The sequence below is a fragment of the Tasmannia lanceolata genome, unplaced genomic scaffold, assembly GCF_043159265.1.
Source record: "Tasmannia lanceolata isolate RefF3 unplaced genomic scaffold, GAP_Taslan_0.1 ptg000006l, whole genome shotgun sequence".
In the NCBI taxonomy this organism is placed as follows: domain Eukaryota; kingdom Viridiplantae; phylum Streptophyta; class Magnoliopsida; order Canellales; family Winteraceae; genus Tasmannia; species Tasmannia lanceolata.
Genome location: NW_027518683.1, coordinates 23,504,891 through 23,522,378, shown reverse-complemented (window position 1 = coordinate 23,522,378; position 17,488 = coordinate 23,504,891). Strand labels below are relative to the sequence as shown.

Sequence of the window (17,488 nt, the reverse complement as noted above, 5' to 3'; positions counted from 1 at the left end):
CGGCGGCATTCTCGATATTCCGACGGCGTACTCTAGAATCCGGTGACGTATTCGATATTCCTGCAGCGTACTCGATACGTTTGGAACACATGTTCGAACATAGAAAATCTGGCAGCGTACTCGATATTCCGACGGCGCTATATTTCGGCGGCTTACTCTAGAATCCGGCGGCGTACTTGATATCTTTGAATGATGGGTGTTTCTTGAATTCGACGGCGTACTGGACATTCCGGCGCCGTATTCTAGAGTCTGGCGGCTTTCTTAGCCAAAAGAGACGTGAGAAATAATAAAATATTCAACAATGTAGCAGTTCTAAGTCAAAAGAGATGTGAGAAATAATAAAATATTCAATAACGTAGCTGTTCTAAGCCAAAGAGACGTGAGAAATAATAAAATATTTAATAATGTAGCCGTTCTCAACCAAAAGAGATGTGTAAATAATAAAATATTCAATAATGTAGCCGTCCAAAAGAGAAGTGAGAAATAATAAATTATTACTTTAAAGATAATGATTGACGTTGGGTTGTGAATTTGTCAGGTTGGCCAACATCAGAAAGGTATTGGGGTCTTTTTCCCACTCGTTTTTGAAGAATCACCAGTGTTTGATGATTGATTTAAAAGTTACCCAAAATTCGTAATTTTCGGTAATTATTATCCGTATTCCTTACTTTTCTCCCCACTACTATAAAGTACGTTTCCCATTTACTTTTTACCGGCTAAGCAGTCACTCCCTTTTTCTCTCCCCTTCTAGGATAAAATCACTCCCCTCTACTCTACAGTTGTACAACACCACATCAAGCAGGTAGGCCCCACCATAGGATGATCCAAACCATCCATTCAGTGGCCCACAACATGAATAGGTTGCACCCCAAAATATTATAGATCGGAGGGTTGCGATCATCCTGTGGAAATGATTTTGGGGGCACAACCTATTTACGTTGCACCCACAACCTATTTACGTTGCGCCCACAACCTATTTACGTTGCGGCCATCAAATGGACGGCTTGGATCATCCTATTGTGTGGACCGTACACTTCATTTTGACAATATAAGTGGGGCCTACAATTGGGCCGTAATGTTACCGCACGACCTGAACCATAAGATGATCCAAATCATCCATTCGATGGCCCACAACATAAATAGGTTGCACCCAAAATAATGTTTCCAAAGGATGATTGCAACCCTCCAATCTATAGAGGTTTCTCTTTCGATTGGAAGGCTAGGATCGAAAGAGGAATGAAACACCTTTAAATACGATTTTTAAAAGATTCTAAGAGTGGTAGACTGTACCATCTTAAAATACTTATCAGACTAAGAAGCAGATTCAATCTCTCTTCGAGTCTAAGTCATTGTGTCCGTCGAAGTCCTCGTTTTTTGGGCGTCAAAGTCCTTTAAAACAAATTAATTGTTGGCCCACCAACCATTCATGCATGTTGGAGAGAGACCAGATTGGAGTAGTGTTCTACCGTTAAAAAGTAGATTGAAAACGTGCTTTAAGGGTTATGTCACAGTTTTCCCGTTAGCTGGCCGTAAGGGGGGAGAAAATAGCTTCCAAGGGGGAAAATATCAGCGCCCTTATTTTAGGGGAGTGATAAATCGACTCCCCAAGTGTCTTTCTCTCTCCTCTAGGTTAGAGAGAGAAAGAGGAGAGAGATAGACACATGGGGAGTCGATTTATCCATATGGGGAGTCGATTTATCACTGCCCTTATTTTATTATATATATAGTGCAGTTTGTTTTTTCAAAGGGAAATGATTTCTACGCTCCAGTGTTTTGATAAAAATGTGCTCCACTTGTTTGTCGTGTAGTATTTAAAGGGATGTGAGAGGATATTATGGTTCTCAAAAGGTAAATGATTTCAGGCGTCCAATGTTTTGATAAACATGTGCTCCACATGTTTGCCGTCTAGTATTTAAAGGGCTTTAAGAGCCTTTTGAGAACCGTAATATCCATCTGACATCCCTTTAAATACTACACAACAAAAACTAGAGCGCATGTTTATCAAAAGAGTGCAGTGCATAAATCATTTCCCTTCTCAAAAAGCTCTTAAAACCCTTTAAACACTACACGACAAACAAGTGAGCGCATATTAATCAAAACAATAGAGCGCTGAAATCATTTCCCTTTTCAAAAAGCCTTTTTATTTTTTTTTAAGTATATCCAATTATAAGATAGCATGATGATCCGCTTAGCCTACCATATTTCCACGCCCTTTGCTCTGTCTTTTCAAACTCCCCGCTCAGAGAAATAATTTCTCGAGAGACGAAAGGGCGTTGATATTTGGAGTTTTTATACGATGAAAGCCCGTAGAGTCCAGTATTTTTCATCAGGTTTGCATTTTTTCTTACCTTCTTTCTTTTACATTCTCCCATTTTAAGTTTTGGATTCGTTTATTCCTTCTTTTTGCTTGTTTCAGTCTTTATTTTTGGAGTTGGCTTCTTCTTTGACAACGATTCCTAGCTCATTTCTCAAGCCCACGTTACCGTTGCAGTAGTTGGATTTTTAATCCTGAAGTTCTACCAAAAATATGTGGGGGTTTATTTTCTTAATAAAGACTTTAGATTGTGAACTTTTTTTCCCCCCTTACAAGTATTCATTGCTCATTTCTTATACTTTGGCAGTAATGGCTGAATCATAGTTGCCGGAAACTCGTTGGGCGGGTGGGGAAACTCCTTGGGCAGGAATCGGTAGGCTAAATGTGCAGATGGAGAAAGACAAGCTCCATCAACGTTACAATGAAGGTACGCCCCTTAAAAAGTCCCCATTTGTTTCTGTATATTATTTTTTGGATCATGATCCTCTGTGTTATTATAAGTATTACCTTATTTAGCATTTTCTACTGAATATGAATAGAAAGTTCTCTTATTTTCCCTGCCTTTTTATTTGGGTTTCATTCCAATATTATTCTCCCATATTTATTTCTTTTTTATTTTCCTTGGATTAGAAATGAAAAAGTTGCAGGATGCAGCCTGTGATCACTCCAATAGGGTTCTTTTGGAAAATGAAATGCTAAAGTCAGAGCTGGAATCTCAGAGGAGAGCTCTTGAATGGCGATGCAAAGAATTGGAGAAGCGTGAGGCCCAGAATGACAATGACAGAAGGAGACTTCTTGATGAGAAGAAAAAGGTAATGATACTTTCCTCTTAAAATTTAGACTGTATCTGGTATTTGATATAATGCTGATTCTCGCAATATATTACTGATTACGCGAAATATTTGGGTCGTAAAAGACCTCACTAATTTCTGTTTAATCTGGTAGCCAGTCATGAAGCATTACTTTAATTTCTATTTAACAATTTCACCAACTTAATTTTAATTTCTGTTTACGCTTGTAGCATTGGTTTATAAGATGTTTGATGCAAATCTTTTTACTGTTTTTCAGAATGCTATGAAAAACAGTTCCCTTGAAATGGCAGCTTTAGAACAGAGAAGGGCTGACGAAAATGTCTTGAAGCTGGTTGAAAAACAAAAGGTGCGTTTCCTGTTGTTAGGCCTTGAATAATGCACTATTCAGAAGCTCCTCAATGCTGTAATCAACTCGTCTGCCGACTCGGTTTTACGTTGGCCGAGTTCTTGTCCAATCCTGGTTTTGCCCTACTAATTCAACCCCAAACCTCCTTTGATTTGCCCAAGTTAATGAAAAATTGACCTCTCCAATCATTAAAATGCCTGAGTCAACTCCTTTTTACCTTGGCCAAGTTCTTGACATACTCCGAGTTTCTAAAAGCTGAAATAAAGGTTGTCATGGAGATGGAGATATTTCTTTTCCAATTCTGGAATTCATTTCATTTATCATTTAACCGTGAATATAAATGTGCAGATGGAGAAAGAGAAAGCTCTCAACAAGATTCTTCATCTAGAAAAGCAATTGGATGCCAAGCAAGCATTGGAATTGGAAATTGAACAGTTGACAGGGAGGTTACAGGTGATGGAGCATATGGGAGATGATGATTTAGTTAAGAAGAAGATGTTGGAAATGAGCAAAGAATTGGAAGAGAAAGTTGGAGAGATGGATGACCTCGAAGATTTAAATATAATCAAAGAGCGCTTGAGCAATGACGAGCTACAGGAAGCTCGTAAAGAATTGATTTCCGTATGGATATTCCCCCTCCCCCTTTAGTCTGTAACTCCTTAATAGAATTTTTGAGACAGCAACCCCTATAATAATGCGACATGCTATCTGTATATTACGAGATTTATCTTCATTGGAACCAAGAGCTCAAATTTGATTGATGATTAATGAACTCTGCTTTATAGGGGCTGACAGACCTACTGGGTGGTCGCACATTGATTGGAATCAGGAGAATGGGAGAGCTCGATGAAAAACCATTCCACGCTGCATGCAGACAAAGGTATCAATCTGAAGAAGCAGTAGTTAAAGGTAGTGAGTTATGCTCTTTGTGGGAGGACTATCTTAGACAGCCGGAATGGCATCCTTATAAAATAATCACTATCGATGGGAAATGTGAGGTATGGATTTCATACGTTTGGTCCTGATGTTCTTCTCATACTTCTATAGTTAGCTATGTTTTGCATTGGTATAATGCGTGTTTCATATTAATTTGTAGTACTGACCCGAAACAACAGAAATTTTCTGTTTCCATCCCCACCGAAATGCATACCGAAACCAAAACCGTATGTATATTGTTGGTAGACTCTATCAGTATGTTTTACAGAATTATATTTATATGAATTGCATGTGAATTGTGCTGTATGTATAATGTATAAATATTTACATGAATACATGTGAAATGTGGTAGGTACTGAATTCGAGGTTGTTAAGCCATTGTGGATGGCCCGCTTTGCTTCTGCGATGATGCTTAAGAGTGTATTTGTGCCTACTTGAGCATTTCTTAAAGTTTTTTTCTTTTGAATGGTAGCATTTCCTAAAATGAAATGAAATTTTATCATTTACATATGTTTCCACTGTGATTTTACAGGCTTTTCACAGAAATTTTCAACTAAAAACAAAACATTTCTGTTTCCGTGGTGATTGGAACCGAAATTTATAACCTTGCATGTGTCTACATAGTCATTTCCCAGTAACCTTGAGGGCTGATCCCTTTCTTCTTCGTCCATCACCAATGGCTGATCCCGTGGTTCACTTCCCGCATGGATCTATTTGTGGACTCATCCATTATTTTCAGTTTTTTTAAGCTACGTCAGTGTAACAGATCTTGGGAACAATGTCTCTCATTTTGTGACCGTCTCTATCCGATTTTACAGCTGTATTTATTTCCTTTACTGTTTCTGGTGTTTTATTGAAGCTATTTTATATGATATTTCCAGATCTGATTACTCCTTTCTTTGTTCTGAGATTTGTTGTTGGATTAGCTTACTTTTTGTATGCAACATTTTTTGTGATTTCAGTTTAGGGATACTAGAGATGTGGTCGGTATTGTTCTTAGGACACGTGCCAAATGGCATTCCTCCCACTTGGTCCAGCTTTCACATGACTGGGTCATCTTTTTTTGTTCATTATTTAATGCTCCATCTAGAGACAAGTAAAATAAGATATCGATGGCTCACAAATTCAAAAAATTTCTTCGTACTTGCAGTATTCCTTGTTCCCTCCCTCTGTTTTCAGATGAACAATAATTTTTTTTCTTCTTTTAATGGGTAAGGATAGAGTTTGAATCCTTGACGTCAGTGCTATACAATTAGGGTGCGTTTGGATTGTCAGAATCGGGAATTGGTATCGGTATCCGATTCCTATTTACGTGATTCCGCAATTTGGTTTCGTATGCATACTAGAATTGGAAACGATGCTCACCTCCGATCGGAGAAAATGAGGGAATATTTGATAGTTTTTTATACCTGCCTTATGGGGTGGTATTCTGATTCCTGGAATGGGAGAAAAAAAGCGTTTGCATACTAGAATTGGAAACGATGCTCACCTTCGATCGGAGAAAACGAGGGAATATTTGATAGTTTTTTATACCTGCCTTACGGGGTGGTATTCTGATTCCTGTTATGGGAGAAAAAAAGGCGTTAAATATCTTCTTAATATTGCTTCCCGATGTTAGGTTTTTGGGAGACTTCCGTCGCTCGACTTCAAATCTCAATTAAAGGCATGCTCTCTCTCTCTCTCTCTCTCTCTCTCTCTCTCTCTCTCCCACCTGTTTCTCTCTCTGTGTATCTTTTTGTGCGAGTAACCGAGAGAAACAGATCAGTTCTATTGCTTTATTCAATCAGTTCTTCATTCTGTTTACTTGATTCTTTCTGGAATTTGTGGACTATCTACATGTACTACATCAAATTTGTAACGGATCTTGCTGGAATCCATGATTCTTATCATCATGTGATGGTGTGGACTTGGGGGTGATCAGAGAATATTGTAATCTAATTAGTGATGGGTTGATAGTTGATACCCAATTTCCGTCATTTGATTTTAAATCAAATTTAAAGGATATAGTGGGTTAGGGAATATATTGTGATCCAGATGCTTCTTTCCCTCAGTTTCTTCTGCGGGATTTCAACTGCTTTTTTTGATGGAAAGTTTTTTGATGCAAAGCTAACCTTTCCATACTTTAGAGGGAGACCAACAAAACTAATTTGTGATTTCAATATGTAACTTGTATTTGCGTGATTTTCTTATTGATTGAGATTGTATGAAAATTTGATTCCCTTCCAACGTTGGTTTGGATGGTACCAAACGCTAGAATCGGAATCACATTGATTCCTGAGAAGAATTCTAGTTCTTACACCAACACTAGATTTGGAATCATTATCTGTTTAGTGAGGGAATTGGAATTGGATTGGAATGTGATACCGATACCAATTACTATTCTGGCAATCCATACGCATTCTCGGGGGCTTCTCACACAATCACACAGGATAACTACCACCACAAGAAATTATAACGACATCTTAGCCCCTTTATCGAAGTCTAAATGTCAGATCATTTCATCCATGCAACAGAAGCAAGTATCAAATGAAGCCAACTTTTTTTTTTGAAAATTGAAATTTTATTAATTTCAATAGGATTAGTCAGGGACAAGTTGTCCCACGACTTACTTTACATGAAATGCTTTCCAAAGACCTATTCCAAGAAACTTTTAAAGAGGGGGCGGGGGGATAAGATAATGATACAATTAGAGTAGATACCTGCATAAGTGCATAATCCCCTCCTTAGACAAAGAGTCTGCTGCCTCATTTGCAGATCTCCTTCGATGCTCTATCTTCGGCTTCAAAAGAGTCATGAGGTCTAAGATTTCTGCAATCAAATCTTGGATCCTCCAAGGACCCTTAGATTTGCTTGATGCCCAGCTTATTGCATTGGCTGAATCACCTTCCTCTATCAGCTGACTCAGAGCGTGCTCATGGCCCATCGAAGGCCAAAGAGCAGAGCTCTAACTTCAGCCTCATTTGCATCACATTCCCCAGCTGGTCCGGAGTAAGACATGATTGTTGTTCCTTTATCGTCCCTGATGAGCCCTCCAATCCCAGCCCTTCCTGGATTCCCAATCCTTCCTCATTTGCATCACATTCCCCAGCTGGTCCGGAGTAAGACATGATTGTTGTTCCTTTATCGTCCCTGATGAGCCCTCCAATCCCAGCTAATTGTATTGATCCATAATTGCGAGGAGAAAGGGCAATGCAACATTAAATGGTTTATTCGCCTGTGTTCTACTGTCCATGTAAAAGCCACCACTCTCAGAGGGGGCAAGGAGCTCCAAATTTTACTAATTGAAGAGCCTATTCCCTTATTAATTGCAGAGAAGAAAGACTTTGTTGAGAACTCTCCATCCGTTCTTGGGTCCATACTCTCTCGTCTTCTTTAAAATTCGAGCAACACACAGACTGTAACTGACCTAGGTGCTCCTGTAGGTCCAAACTTTCCCCCTCTTTTAGGTCCCTTCTTAATCTTAGATCCCAAAAACCTCGTCCCATGACATTTAGTCTTTCCAGATAGTCCGCCACCGTTGCCTCAGGATTCGAAGCCACTCTAAACAATCTCGGATATGCAGTCTATCCCCACTCCATAAGTCCTGACCTGATTAGCTTTACGAACTTTGTATCGGACTGACAGCTCAAACATCTCTTTTACATAGCAAATTGACTTCCAGGCCCCTGAGAGCCCTTGCCTGATCGTGGTGTTTTAGCTTGCCATTCTCCCCAATCCATCACGTAGTTTTTCCCCACAACTTTATGCCACAATGCTGACTTTTCATTTCCGTACTGCTATAACCATTTGCCCAAGAGAGACGAGTTACGACCTTTGATCTTGCCAATACCCAGTCCTCCATTCTTTTTCAGTTTAGATGCCCTTTTCCAGTTCAATAAGTATTTAAGCTTCTTGCCTTTACCATTTCCTTCCCAAAGAAAGTCCCGCTGCAATTTTTCTATTCTTAGAGCTACCTTCGCTGGAACTTTGAAGAGCGACCTGAAGTAGACCGGCATATTAGCAAGAGCTGCTTTAATCAGTGTGATCCGACCACCCAACGAAATGTATCTTTTCTTCCATGTTGCTAATTTCCGCTCAATTCTTTCTATAACTGGGTCCCACTGAGCCGCCGAAGGAATCGCAAACCCCAGAGGTAATCCAAGGTATATGATAGGGAATAGGCTTGCTTCACATCCTATAGACTTCGCATACTTTTGCACCCCTCCTGGTCCACTTTAATTCCTGCCAACTGGATGAACGGCCACGATTATCAAGCATATCTACCACGTGTGCACTGAGTCATGGTCATTTTTATTATTTGGGACGAGATAGTCTTATTGACGGTCTCTTAGTAGGTTTTGGTTTTGGTCATTACACTTGACAAAGTAAACCTGTACTGCTAAGGTGGGCCCTACCACTGATTGATCTAGACCTTTAACCTGGTAAGCCCCAACTTGGATTGTACATGGACGAAAGATCGTTCGATCAAATCACCATAGCCGTCCGATTAAGATCTTACAGATGGATGATAATAGAAAGCTTATCAATGGGGTTTCATATCAAGATAGTTTTCTGCAATTGCCTTGACCAAATTAAGAGCTTATAAAATGGATGCCATTGAATCAAAATATGAGTCTAGTATGCAGACAAGAATCTGCTATTAGCAAACATTTCTCTATTGGAAACCCCCTTTCTAACTTCATCTTGAAAAGTTACACCCAAAGTTGATTTTCAGACCTGAGATCAGCTCAAACTATTTGAAGATGCGCCTCACATTAGCTACTACTGATTCTTCACTCTCAATAAAAACCAGGGTATCATCTGCAAATTGGAGGTGTGTTATTTCTTCACCATTGGATCCCGCTCTCAATCCATGTATTAGACCCAGGTTCCTTGCCTTAGAAATCATCAAGCTCAAAGCTTCCACCACCATTATGAATAAATATGGGGCTAAGGGTCACCTTGACGTAAGCCTCTCGAGCTTCTACAATATCCTTCCGTCGACCCATTAATTAAGATGGAGAAGTTGTTCGTTGTTACCACGGCCTTTGACCATTTTCTCCATCGAACCCAAAATCCCATATGGCGTTGAATTTCATGTAGTACTTCCCAATCGACATGATCATAAGCTTTTTCAATGTCGATTTTGAGTATCAGACCGGCCTTTTGATCTCGATTGACAGAGTTGATGACCTCATTTGCAATCAACACTCCATCGAGAATCAGTCTTGAGTCAACGAAGGCGCCTTGAAATTGTGATATGACACCACCCATTACTTTTTTCAAGCTTCTAGCTAGAATATTCGATACAATTTTCTCCAAGCTGTGGATAAGGCTTATCGGGCATTAGTCTTTAATTCCAATAATACCTTCTTTCTTTGGAATGAGGGCTATAAAGGTTGATTTTGCCGCTTCACTGATGATGCCTCTATCATGAGACTCCAAAATGAAAGCCCCATAATTTCATCTTTCATAATACTCCAATACTTCTGGAAGAATGCCATAGGAAAACAATCCGGGCTTGGTGTTTTATCTTTTTTGCGTCGAGAAAATTGCATTTTACACCTATTCTGAGAAGTCCCTGTCCAACGAGATTCTCTGGGCAGAGCTAATGGTCCGGAATTGTAAGCGTTCTATCTTCAGGCGCAAGAGAACACTCTTTGTATACATGGTAGAGTAGTATTGTATTATCCGCCCTTTGATTTCATCCACACCATCCACTAAATAGTCACCATCTTTAATACAGCTAATTGTATTGATTCTCCTTTTGATATTTGCTATTCGATGAAAAAACTTTAAATTTTTGTCGCCGTCTTTCAGCCATAAAGCTCTCGACTTCTGCCTCCATTTTATCTCCTCTTCTAATGATTTCCTCTTGCTCTTCTAAAAGGCTAAAACGAACAATTTTTTCTTCATTTGTGAGGTTGCCCTTCTCTTCCCTTTCTTCAAAGGCCTTCAAGGCTCCCAACACTTTCTCCTTCCTTCTTCAGTTTTCTTCATCAAATGTTTTTTGCAACTCCTTAATCTTTGATTTAACACCTTTTATTTTTTTTGCATAAGACAAATCCTTTCTAGCCTTCGACGTGGATGTTTCAACTTCTCCTCAAACCTAGGAGATTCACGTAGGGAATCGAACGAAGCTACCTGATGCAGGACAATACCTAATATAGAGAAACTTCTACACTCCTAATGTGATAATGGTTTTAGAAAAGGATTAGGGTTAACTCGGAAGTTTCAAAACTTCTAAGGGGACTAACCTAGGGTTGATTTGAGGAAGGTTTTAATTAACGGGCAGCAATATCGAGGCTTAGAATGCATTCAATAATTAGAAGGAACATAATTAGCATGAAATAAACCTTATACAAATCAACCAATAGGTAAAGCTCTTTCAGGTGAATTGTTAATGACAAAATTAGGCCTAAACTATTATTTTACGCATGCAACCAATTAAAATAACTAAAAGCTAATGTAAGTACGAATGAAATAGATGTAACAAGAGTATGAAAATAATAATATCCAATGAAGACAAACAAAAAAATGTCCAACAACAGTAAAAGGCTCAAAACAGTCCAGTTTTATGCTGTAAGTGTATTTTGGTAATTTGGCAGATCTGGGATTTTTGTTTAAGACTTCTCCAAATTTTAGGTTAAGGTTTAGAAGGTAAAATAAAGGTTAATCTAGGGTTTTTGCTCTAATTTGATGGTAGGTTTAGGCTAGGGTAGACCTGGCAAAATGGGACCCGTACCCGCAGGTACACCCGGCCCACAGGGGTACGGGTACCAATTTCATTACCCGCGAAAAAAATACCCGCACCCAACCCGTACCCGTGACCCGTGGGTGGGTTTGGGTTGGGCGTTGGTGCCCGCGGGTTCGCTGGCATTCGATTTTCAACTTTTTATTCTTAAGGCCTAAACATTAAACAGTAAAAAATACTATGTGGGTGGGCCAACAAAACAAGTCAAAGCAATCAGACTATGTGACTGATATTTTTGGTTGTACCAAAACAAACACTTGTTAAAGTAAATGAAAAATTGTATGATGAATGGGCATGTACTCATCATCCCATCCTTGATATTTGATCCAACAGTAGCTGACTTGTTAAGAAGCTGCTGTTGGATTAAATATGAAGGTTGTTACATCCATTGTACCACCTTTATGTGTTCATACACCCATTCATCATATAATTTATTCTTTAAATTGGCCGGGTTACCTGTGGGTATACCCGTACCCGCCCGGGTGAGTTCCGGGTTCATGAAAGGCTACCCGTACCCGCGCCAGTATTTCTTTCCCATACCCGCCGGTACCCGTACCCGCGCGGGTTACCCGTTTGCCAGGTCTCGGCTAGGGTTCACTAAAACTAGTTTTAGGGCTTGAAAAGGGTGAAAATTGCAATAAGGCTCAAAAGGGGTTTAAAGTTAGTGTTTTTGGGTACTTAGGCCTAAGTTTAATCATAAAAACAATCCCTCAAAATCTCATAACAAGATCTTGGAGAACAAGAGAGATCTATGGATTTTGGGTATTTCTAGTTTTAGGGTTCAAGAACAGAGAAAATAGAAAATCTGATTTACTAATCTTGTTTGTTGATTTGATTGAAGAAATAAAAGATAATAGAAGAGAATAGATGAGAGGAGATGATAGAAGAATGACTCCAAGCCAACAAGAGGAGAAGAAAAGAAGTTCCAAGCTTCAATAGCTCTCACAAAAAACATCAATTCTATTCAATATTCAAAAGTCTTTTTACATTGCTTTCATAAGATGTATTTATAAGAAAAGAAACCCTAGAAGATAACTTAAAATTAAAAACTAATCTCAACCATTTATCTAATCCAAAGTAAACTAAATAAAGATAAAAACTTACTTAAAATAGTAATCCCGTAGGAGACCTATACTACTTCCTAAAAACACTCATAACTTGCTCAAAGCGCATCCAAATCATGTGATCTTGGGTTCATTAGATAGGTAATTGAAAAACCTTTCTAATAATATAAAAAAACGTCAAACGGATGAGATTTGATGCTTAAAAAGTAGGCTACAAATAAAATGACGAAAATATAAAGTAAATAATAAAAAAAAGACGACAATGTCTGTGACCCATGCTAGAGTCCCCGCCATCAGTCTCGTCCACGTCTACGCTTGTAAACCTTTATTCCACGCCCAAAATTCCCCGGCTTGGAAAAATTCACCTCATGTGAATTAAACTGCTTGTACTGCTCTAACAAATCTGGATTAAGCTCCTGAAGCTCCTCAACTGTAATCCAAGAATCGTCGCTATATGGTCGCCATTGCCATCTGATTAAGAACTTCCTAATTCCTCCCGTGTGATTGGAGACACTCTTCTCATCCAAGATGTCTTCTACTATTCTTTTCTCAAATTTGGGTAATGGTGGGGTAGAAGGTAGTATCGGAATGGGTGGAGGTTGGGCATATTTGGGGTTATCAAATGCAGAAAAAGGATATGATGAAAGGTCTTTGACATTGAAAGTATTACTAATTCCCATGTCAGGTGGTAAATCTAAAACATGGGCATTAGCACTAATCTTTTTAATTATTTTAAAAGGTCTTGCGCCTCGCGCATGTAGTTTGCTAATTACACGTTTACCATAACGTTCATGACTAATTCTTACCATTACCATATCACCTTCTTTGGATTCTTGTAGCCTTTGATGTACCTCTGCATAAGATTTGTAAGATTCATTACTAATTATTATCTTTCTTATTTCTGCATGTAAGTTTCAAATATGCTGCGCAAAGGACTCGGCAGACTCAAACTTTAGAACTGGCACTGGCTACAATAAGAATAAGATCTACCGGCTTCCTAAGGGTATAGCCTGTGATAATCTGAAAAAGGGAAAGACATGTGCTTCGGTTCATAGAACTATTGTAGGCAAACTCAGCTTGGGGAAGGACTCTATCTCAACTAGAAATATGATCACCAATAAGACACCTAAGGAGGTTTCCTAGGCTCCTATTAATGACCTCTGTTTGACCATCTGTTTGTGGGTGGTATGCACTAGAGAAATTTAACTTGGTTCCCAACATTTTCCAAAAGGTTCTTCAGAAATGACTGGTGAACTTAACATCAAAGTAACAACCAAAAACTTGCCAATGAATGGTCGAAGCACTTGTGTCATTACTCTCATGAATGTGTTCGGTGCATTGGTTAAGCCGAAAGGCATAACTAACCATTCATATAAACCATCCTTTGTCTTAAAGGCGGTCTTCCACTCATTACCAACTTGAACTCTAATTTGGTGATACCCGCTTTTTACATCTATCTTTGAAAAGATGGCAGAGCCAACTATCATGTCAGGCATATCATCAAGCCTGGGAATTGAAAATCGATACTTGACAATGATCTTGTTTATGGCTCGACTGTCTACACACATGCGCCAACTTCTATCCTTCTTTCGCGTTAGTAATGCGAGTACCGCTTATGGGCTTAGGCTCTCTCGAATCAAGCCTTTACTCAAGAGTTCATCCGCTTGCCTCTTTAACTTGGAATGTTCTTTGGGGTTCATGCGATGATGGGGCAAGTTTGGCAATGAGGATCCAGGAACTAGATCATTGGCATGCTGAATATCTCGCATAGGAGGTAGTTCATCTGGTAGTTCCTTAGTAAATAATTCCTCATATTCTTTCATTAACGGTTTCACCTCAGGAGGAATTTCAATAACGGCCTCGTTCTGGAGGACATAATCCTCTTTTCCCACTAGAGCGTAAATCTTTGCAGACTCTTTACACTCATTTTCAAAACCCTTTTGATTAAGAATACCTAAGAGTTTCTTGGACTTGCTAGTGGAAGCAACGTCCTTTTCAGCCACTTTGAATGGTTGCGATGGGCACGGCTGTAAGGTAATTTTCTTCCCTTCATGCTCAAATGAATATGTGTTGGATTTCCCATAGTGCACAACATCTTTGTCATACAATCATGGTCGTCGTAAAATGTGAGCAACATTCATCTCAACGACATCGCACCAAATTGTGTCGGTGTATGATAAGAATTGAAGAGGCACTCGACACCTTTGGGTAACCGGAATGGTTGACTGATCAACCCAAGTAGCTTTTTAGGGATTTGGATGTAGCTCGGGTTTAAGTCCCATTCGGCTAACTCCACTGTGAGAAACCACATTCATACAATTTCCACTATCAATGATAACTCTACAGTTCTTGCCTTGTTGTTTAGCGAAAGTTTAAAAGATGCTTCTTCTTCTCCAGTCCTCATCCGCCTTTGGTTGTGTGATCATACATCTCATCATACTAACCTTGTTCGAATTTTCTTCTGCTTCTAATTCTTCTTCCTCAGTAATATAGCCATCGGCCATATAATTTTCCTCACTCGATGTCTCATTACATGATGTCATTGTGTGGTAATCCTTACCACTCCTTGTGGGCATGCAAAGGGAAACTAAACACAAATTTGGACTCTTTTTTTTTTTTTAATAATCTCACACACTAAAAGGTTTCCTAAAAAAAATAACTCTGTGCACTGATACCAAGTTGATGCAGGACAATACCTAATCTAGGAAAAATTCTACACTCATAATGGGATAATGGTTTTAGGAAAGGCTTATGGTTGACTCAGAAGGTTCAAAACTTCTAAAGGGACTAACCTAGGGCTGATTTAATGAAGGTTTAATTAACGGGCATCAGCAATATCGAGTCTTAGAATGCATTCAATAATTAGAAGGAACATAATTAGAATGAAATAAACCTTATACAAATCAACCAATTGGTAAAGCTCTTTTAGGTGAATTGTTAATGACAAAATTAGGCCTAAACTATGTTTTACGCATGCAACCAATTAAAATAACTAAAAGCTAATGTAAGTACCAATGAAATAGATGTAGCACAAGCATGAAAATAATAATATCCAATGAAGAAAAAAAAATGTCCAGCAGTAGTAAAAGGCTCAAAACGGTCCACTTTTGGGCTGTAAGGGTATTTTGGTAATTTGGCAGATCTGAGATTTTGGTTTAAGACTGCTGTCCAAATCTTAGGTTAAGGTTTAGGAGGTAAAATAAAGGTTAATGTAGGATTTATGCTCCGATTTGATGGTAAGTTTAGCCTAGGGTTCACTAAAACTAGTTTTACGGCTTAAAAAGGGTGAAATTGCAATAAGACTAAAAAAAGGGTTTAAAGTTAGGGTTCTTGGGTGTTGTGGCTGAGCTTTAATCATAAAAACAATCCCTCAAAATCTCATAACAAGATATTGGAGAACAAGGGAGATCTATGGATTTTGGGTTTTTCTAGTTTTAGGGTTCAAGAACAAAGGAAATAGAAAATCTGATTTACTAACCTTGTTTGTGTCGATTTGATTGAAGAAATAGAAGAGAACAGATGAGAGGAGATGATAGAAAAATGGCTCCAAGCCACCAAGAGGAGACGAGAAGAAATTCCAAGCTTCAATAGCTCTCACTAAAAAACATCAATTCTATTCAATATTCAAAAGTGTTTACATTGCTTTCATAAGATGTATGTATAAGAAAAGAAACCCTAGAAGATAACTTAAAGTTAAAAACTAATCTCAACCATTCATCTAATCCAAAGTAAACTAAATAAAGATGAAAGCTTACCTAAAATAGTAATCCCGTAATAGACCTATACCACTTCCTAAAAACACTCATAACTTGCTCAAATCACATCCAAATCATGTGATCTTGGGCCCATTAGATAAGTAATTGAAAAACCTTTCTAATAATACTAAAAACACGCCAAACGGATGAGATTTGATGCCTAAAAAGTATGATACAAATAAAATGACGGAAATAGAAAGTAAATAATAAAAAAAAAGACGACGATGTCTGTGACCCATGCTAAAGTCCCCGCCATCAGTCTCGTCCACGTCCCCATCCCCACCCTACACCATAGGGAATCGAATGGGTACTGTGAATTCTAAAAAAAAAAAATATTCGTAAGCTTTCCACATCTGTACTTTGGACTACACTTATTTCCCATATTGGGCCCTTTGCTAGTGGGTAAGTCCATCCATCATTTTTGTCTTCCATGAATTCGCTACTGTATTCATGTTAACTGATCTGTTCAAGATATTTATTGCTTCTTTCTCTTTTGCTAAACAAGAAAACGTATGTGAAACTGTTAAAGCTTTTGTCTGAGACAGACTTGTACCAAGGAATGTGGAAAAGTTCATTTTTCGTGTTTACCATCTTTTTAACTTGGCTACTACAAAATTTCTTTTTTTCCCCTCTTCATTTATGACGTTTTAGTTGATGTAGTAATGATTTTGGGTGCAGGAAAAAATAAATGAAGATGATGAAAGGTTGAAAGGTCTGAAAAATGAGTGGGGTGATGATGTCTACAAGGCCGTAACTGCCGCCTTGTTGGAGATGAATGAATATAATCCAAGTGGCAGATACGTGGTACCTGAACTATGGAACTTCAAAGCAGGAAGGAAGGCAACCTTGAAAGAGGTTATCCAATATATACTGAAAAAATGGAAGACACAAAAGAGAAAGAGATGAGAAATTGAAAGTTGTTATTCGAATCAAGAATTTTAAACACATTTTATGATGTAGGGCTTTGTTTGTCCAAATGTCTAGACTTGATTTCTAGTTACTTAGTACAGACGTTTGAGTCGTGATAAGCTGCAGCCAAAGACTGTTTTCAAGCATTTGAAAAACATTTAACTGGTGGATTGTCTTTGTTAAGTGGTATGTTTAGCAATGCTATAGGCAGGACCTTGAACTGATGCATAAGAATCTCATTTGCCGTGACACCAGGCTTATGGTGAGGGATAATGATTGTTGAACTATGACAGTTACTCAGCTCATTTTTTTTCCTAAGGTTAGATATATGTGAAAGAAGCTCAATTTTTTCTTGCTTTGGGCACATTGTATATCCATCCGAGTACAGTTTCAGTTGGAAAACTGAAATTGGTCTCAGACGTGGGTTAACTTTTTCTGAAATTTATATGCTGATTTACTTTAATGGGTGTGTTATTGTGACTGACATAATTTTTCCAATGTTGCAGTTCAGATACATGAGAGCTATCGAGAAATTTTAAACATATTTTCTTGAAATATATTCGTTTCAATCAAAGATTATGGTGTTTTCAGTCTGTTGATAGCCTTTTATGCTCTCATT

General features: G+C 38.4%; 1 protein-coding gene across 2 annotated transcripts; it reads left to right on the top strand.

The window, feature by feature from the left end:
- Positions 1–2,184: 2,184 nt before the first annotated feature.
- Positions 2,185–17,332, top strand: LOC143880136 (factor of DNA methylation 1-like). 2 transcript variants are annotated; one of them, XM_077382903.1, is made up of 8 exons: positions 2,188–2,330; positions 2,417–2,529; positions 2,622–2,741; positions 2,945–3,126; positions 3,383–3,472; positions 3,821–4,093; positions 4,258–4,470; positions 16,639–17,332. In XM_077382903.1, exons 3-8 carry the CDS (start codon positions 2,705–2,707, stop codon positions 16,864–16,866), a joined length of 1,023 nt encoding a protein of 340 aa, XP_077239018.1. In that variant the 5' UTR covers positions 2,188–2,330; positions 2,417–2,529; positions 2,622–2,704; the 3' UTR covers positions 16,867–17,332. The 2 variants fall into 2 exon arrangements, with proteins under 2 accessions (XP_077239019.1, XP_077239018.1); XM_077382904.1 differs by lacking the exon at positions 2,417–2,529 and having other exon boundaries at positions 2,185–2,330.
- The last annotated feature ends 156 nt before the right edge of the window (positions 17,333–17,488 follow it).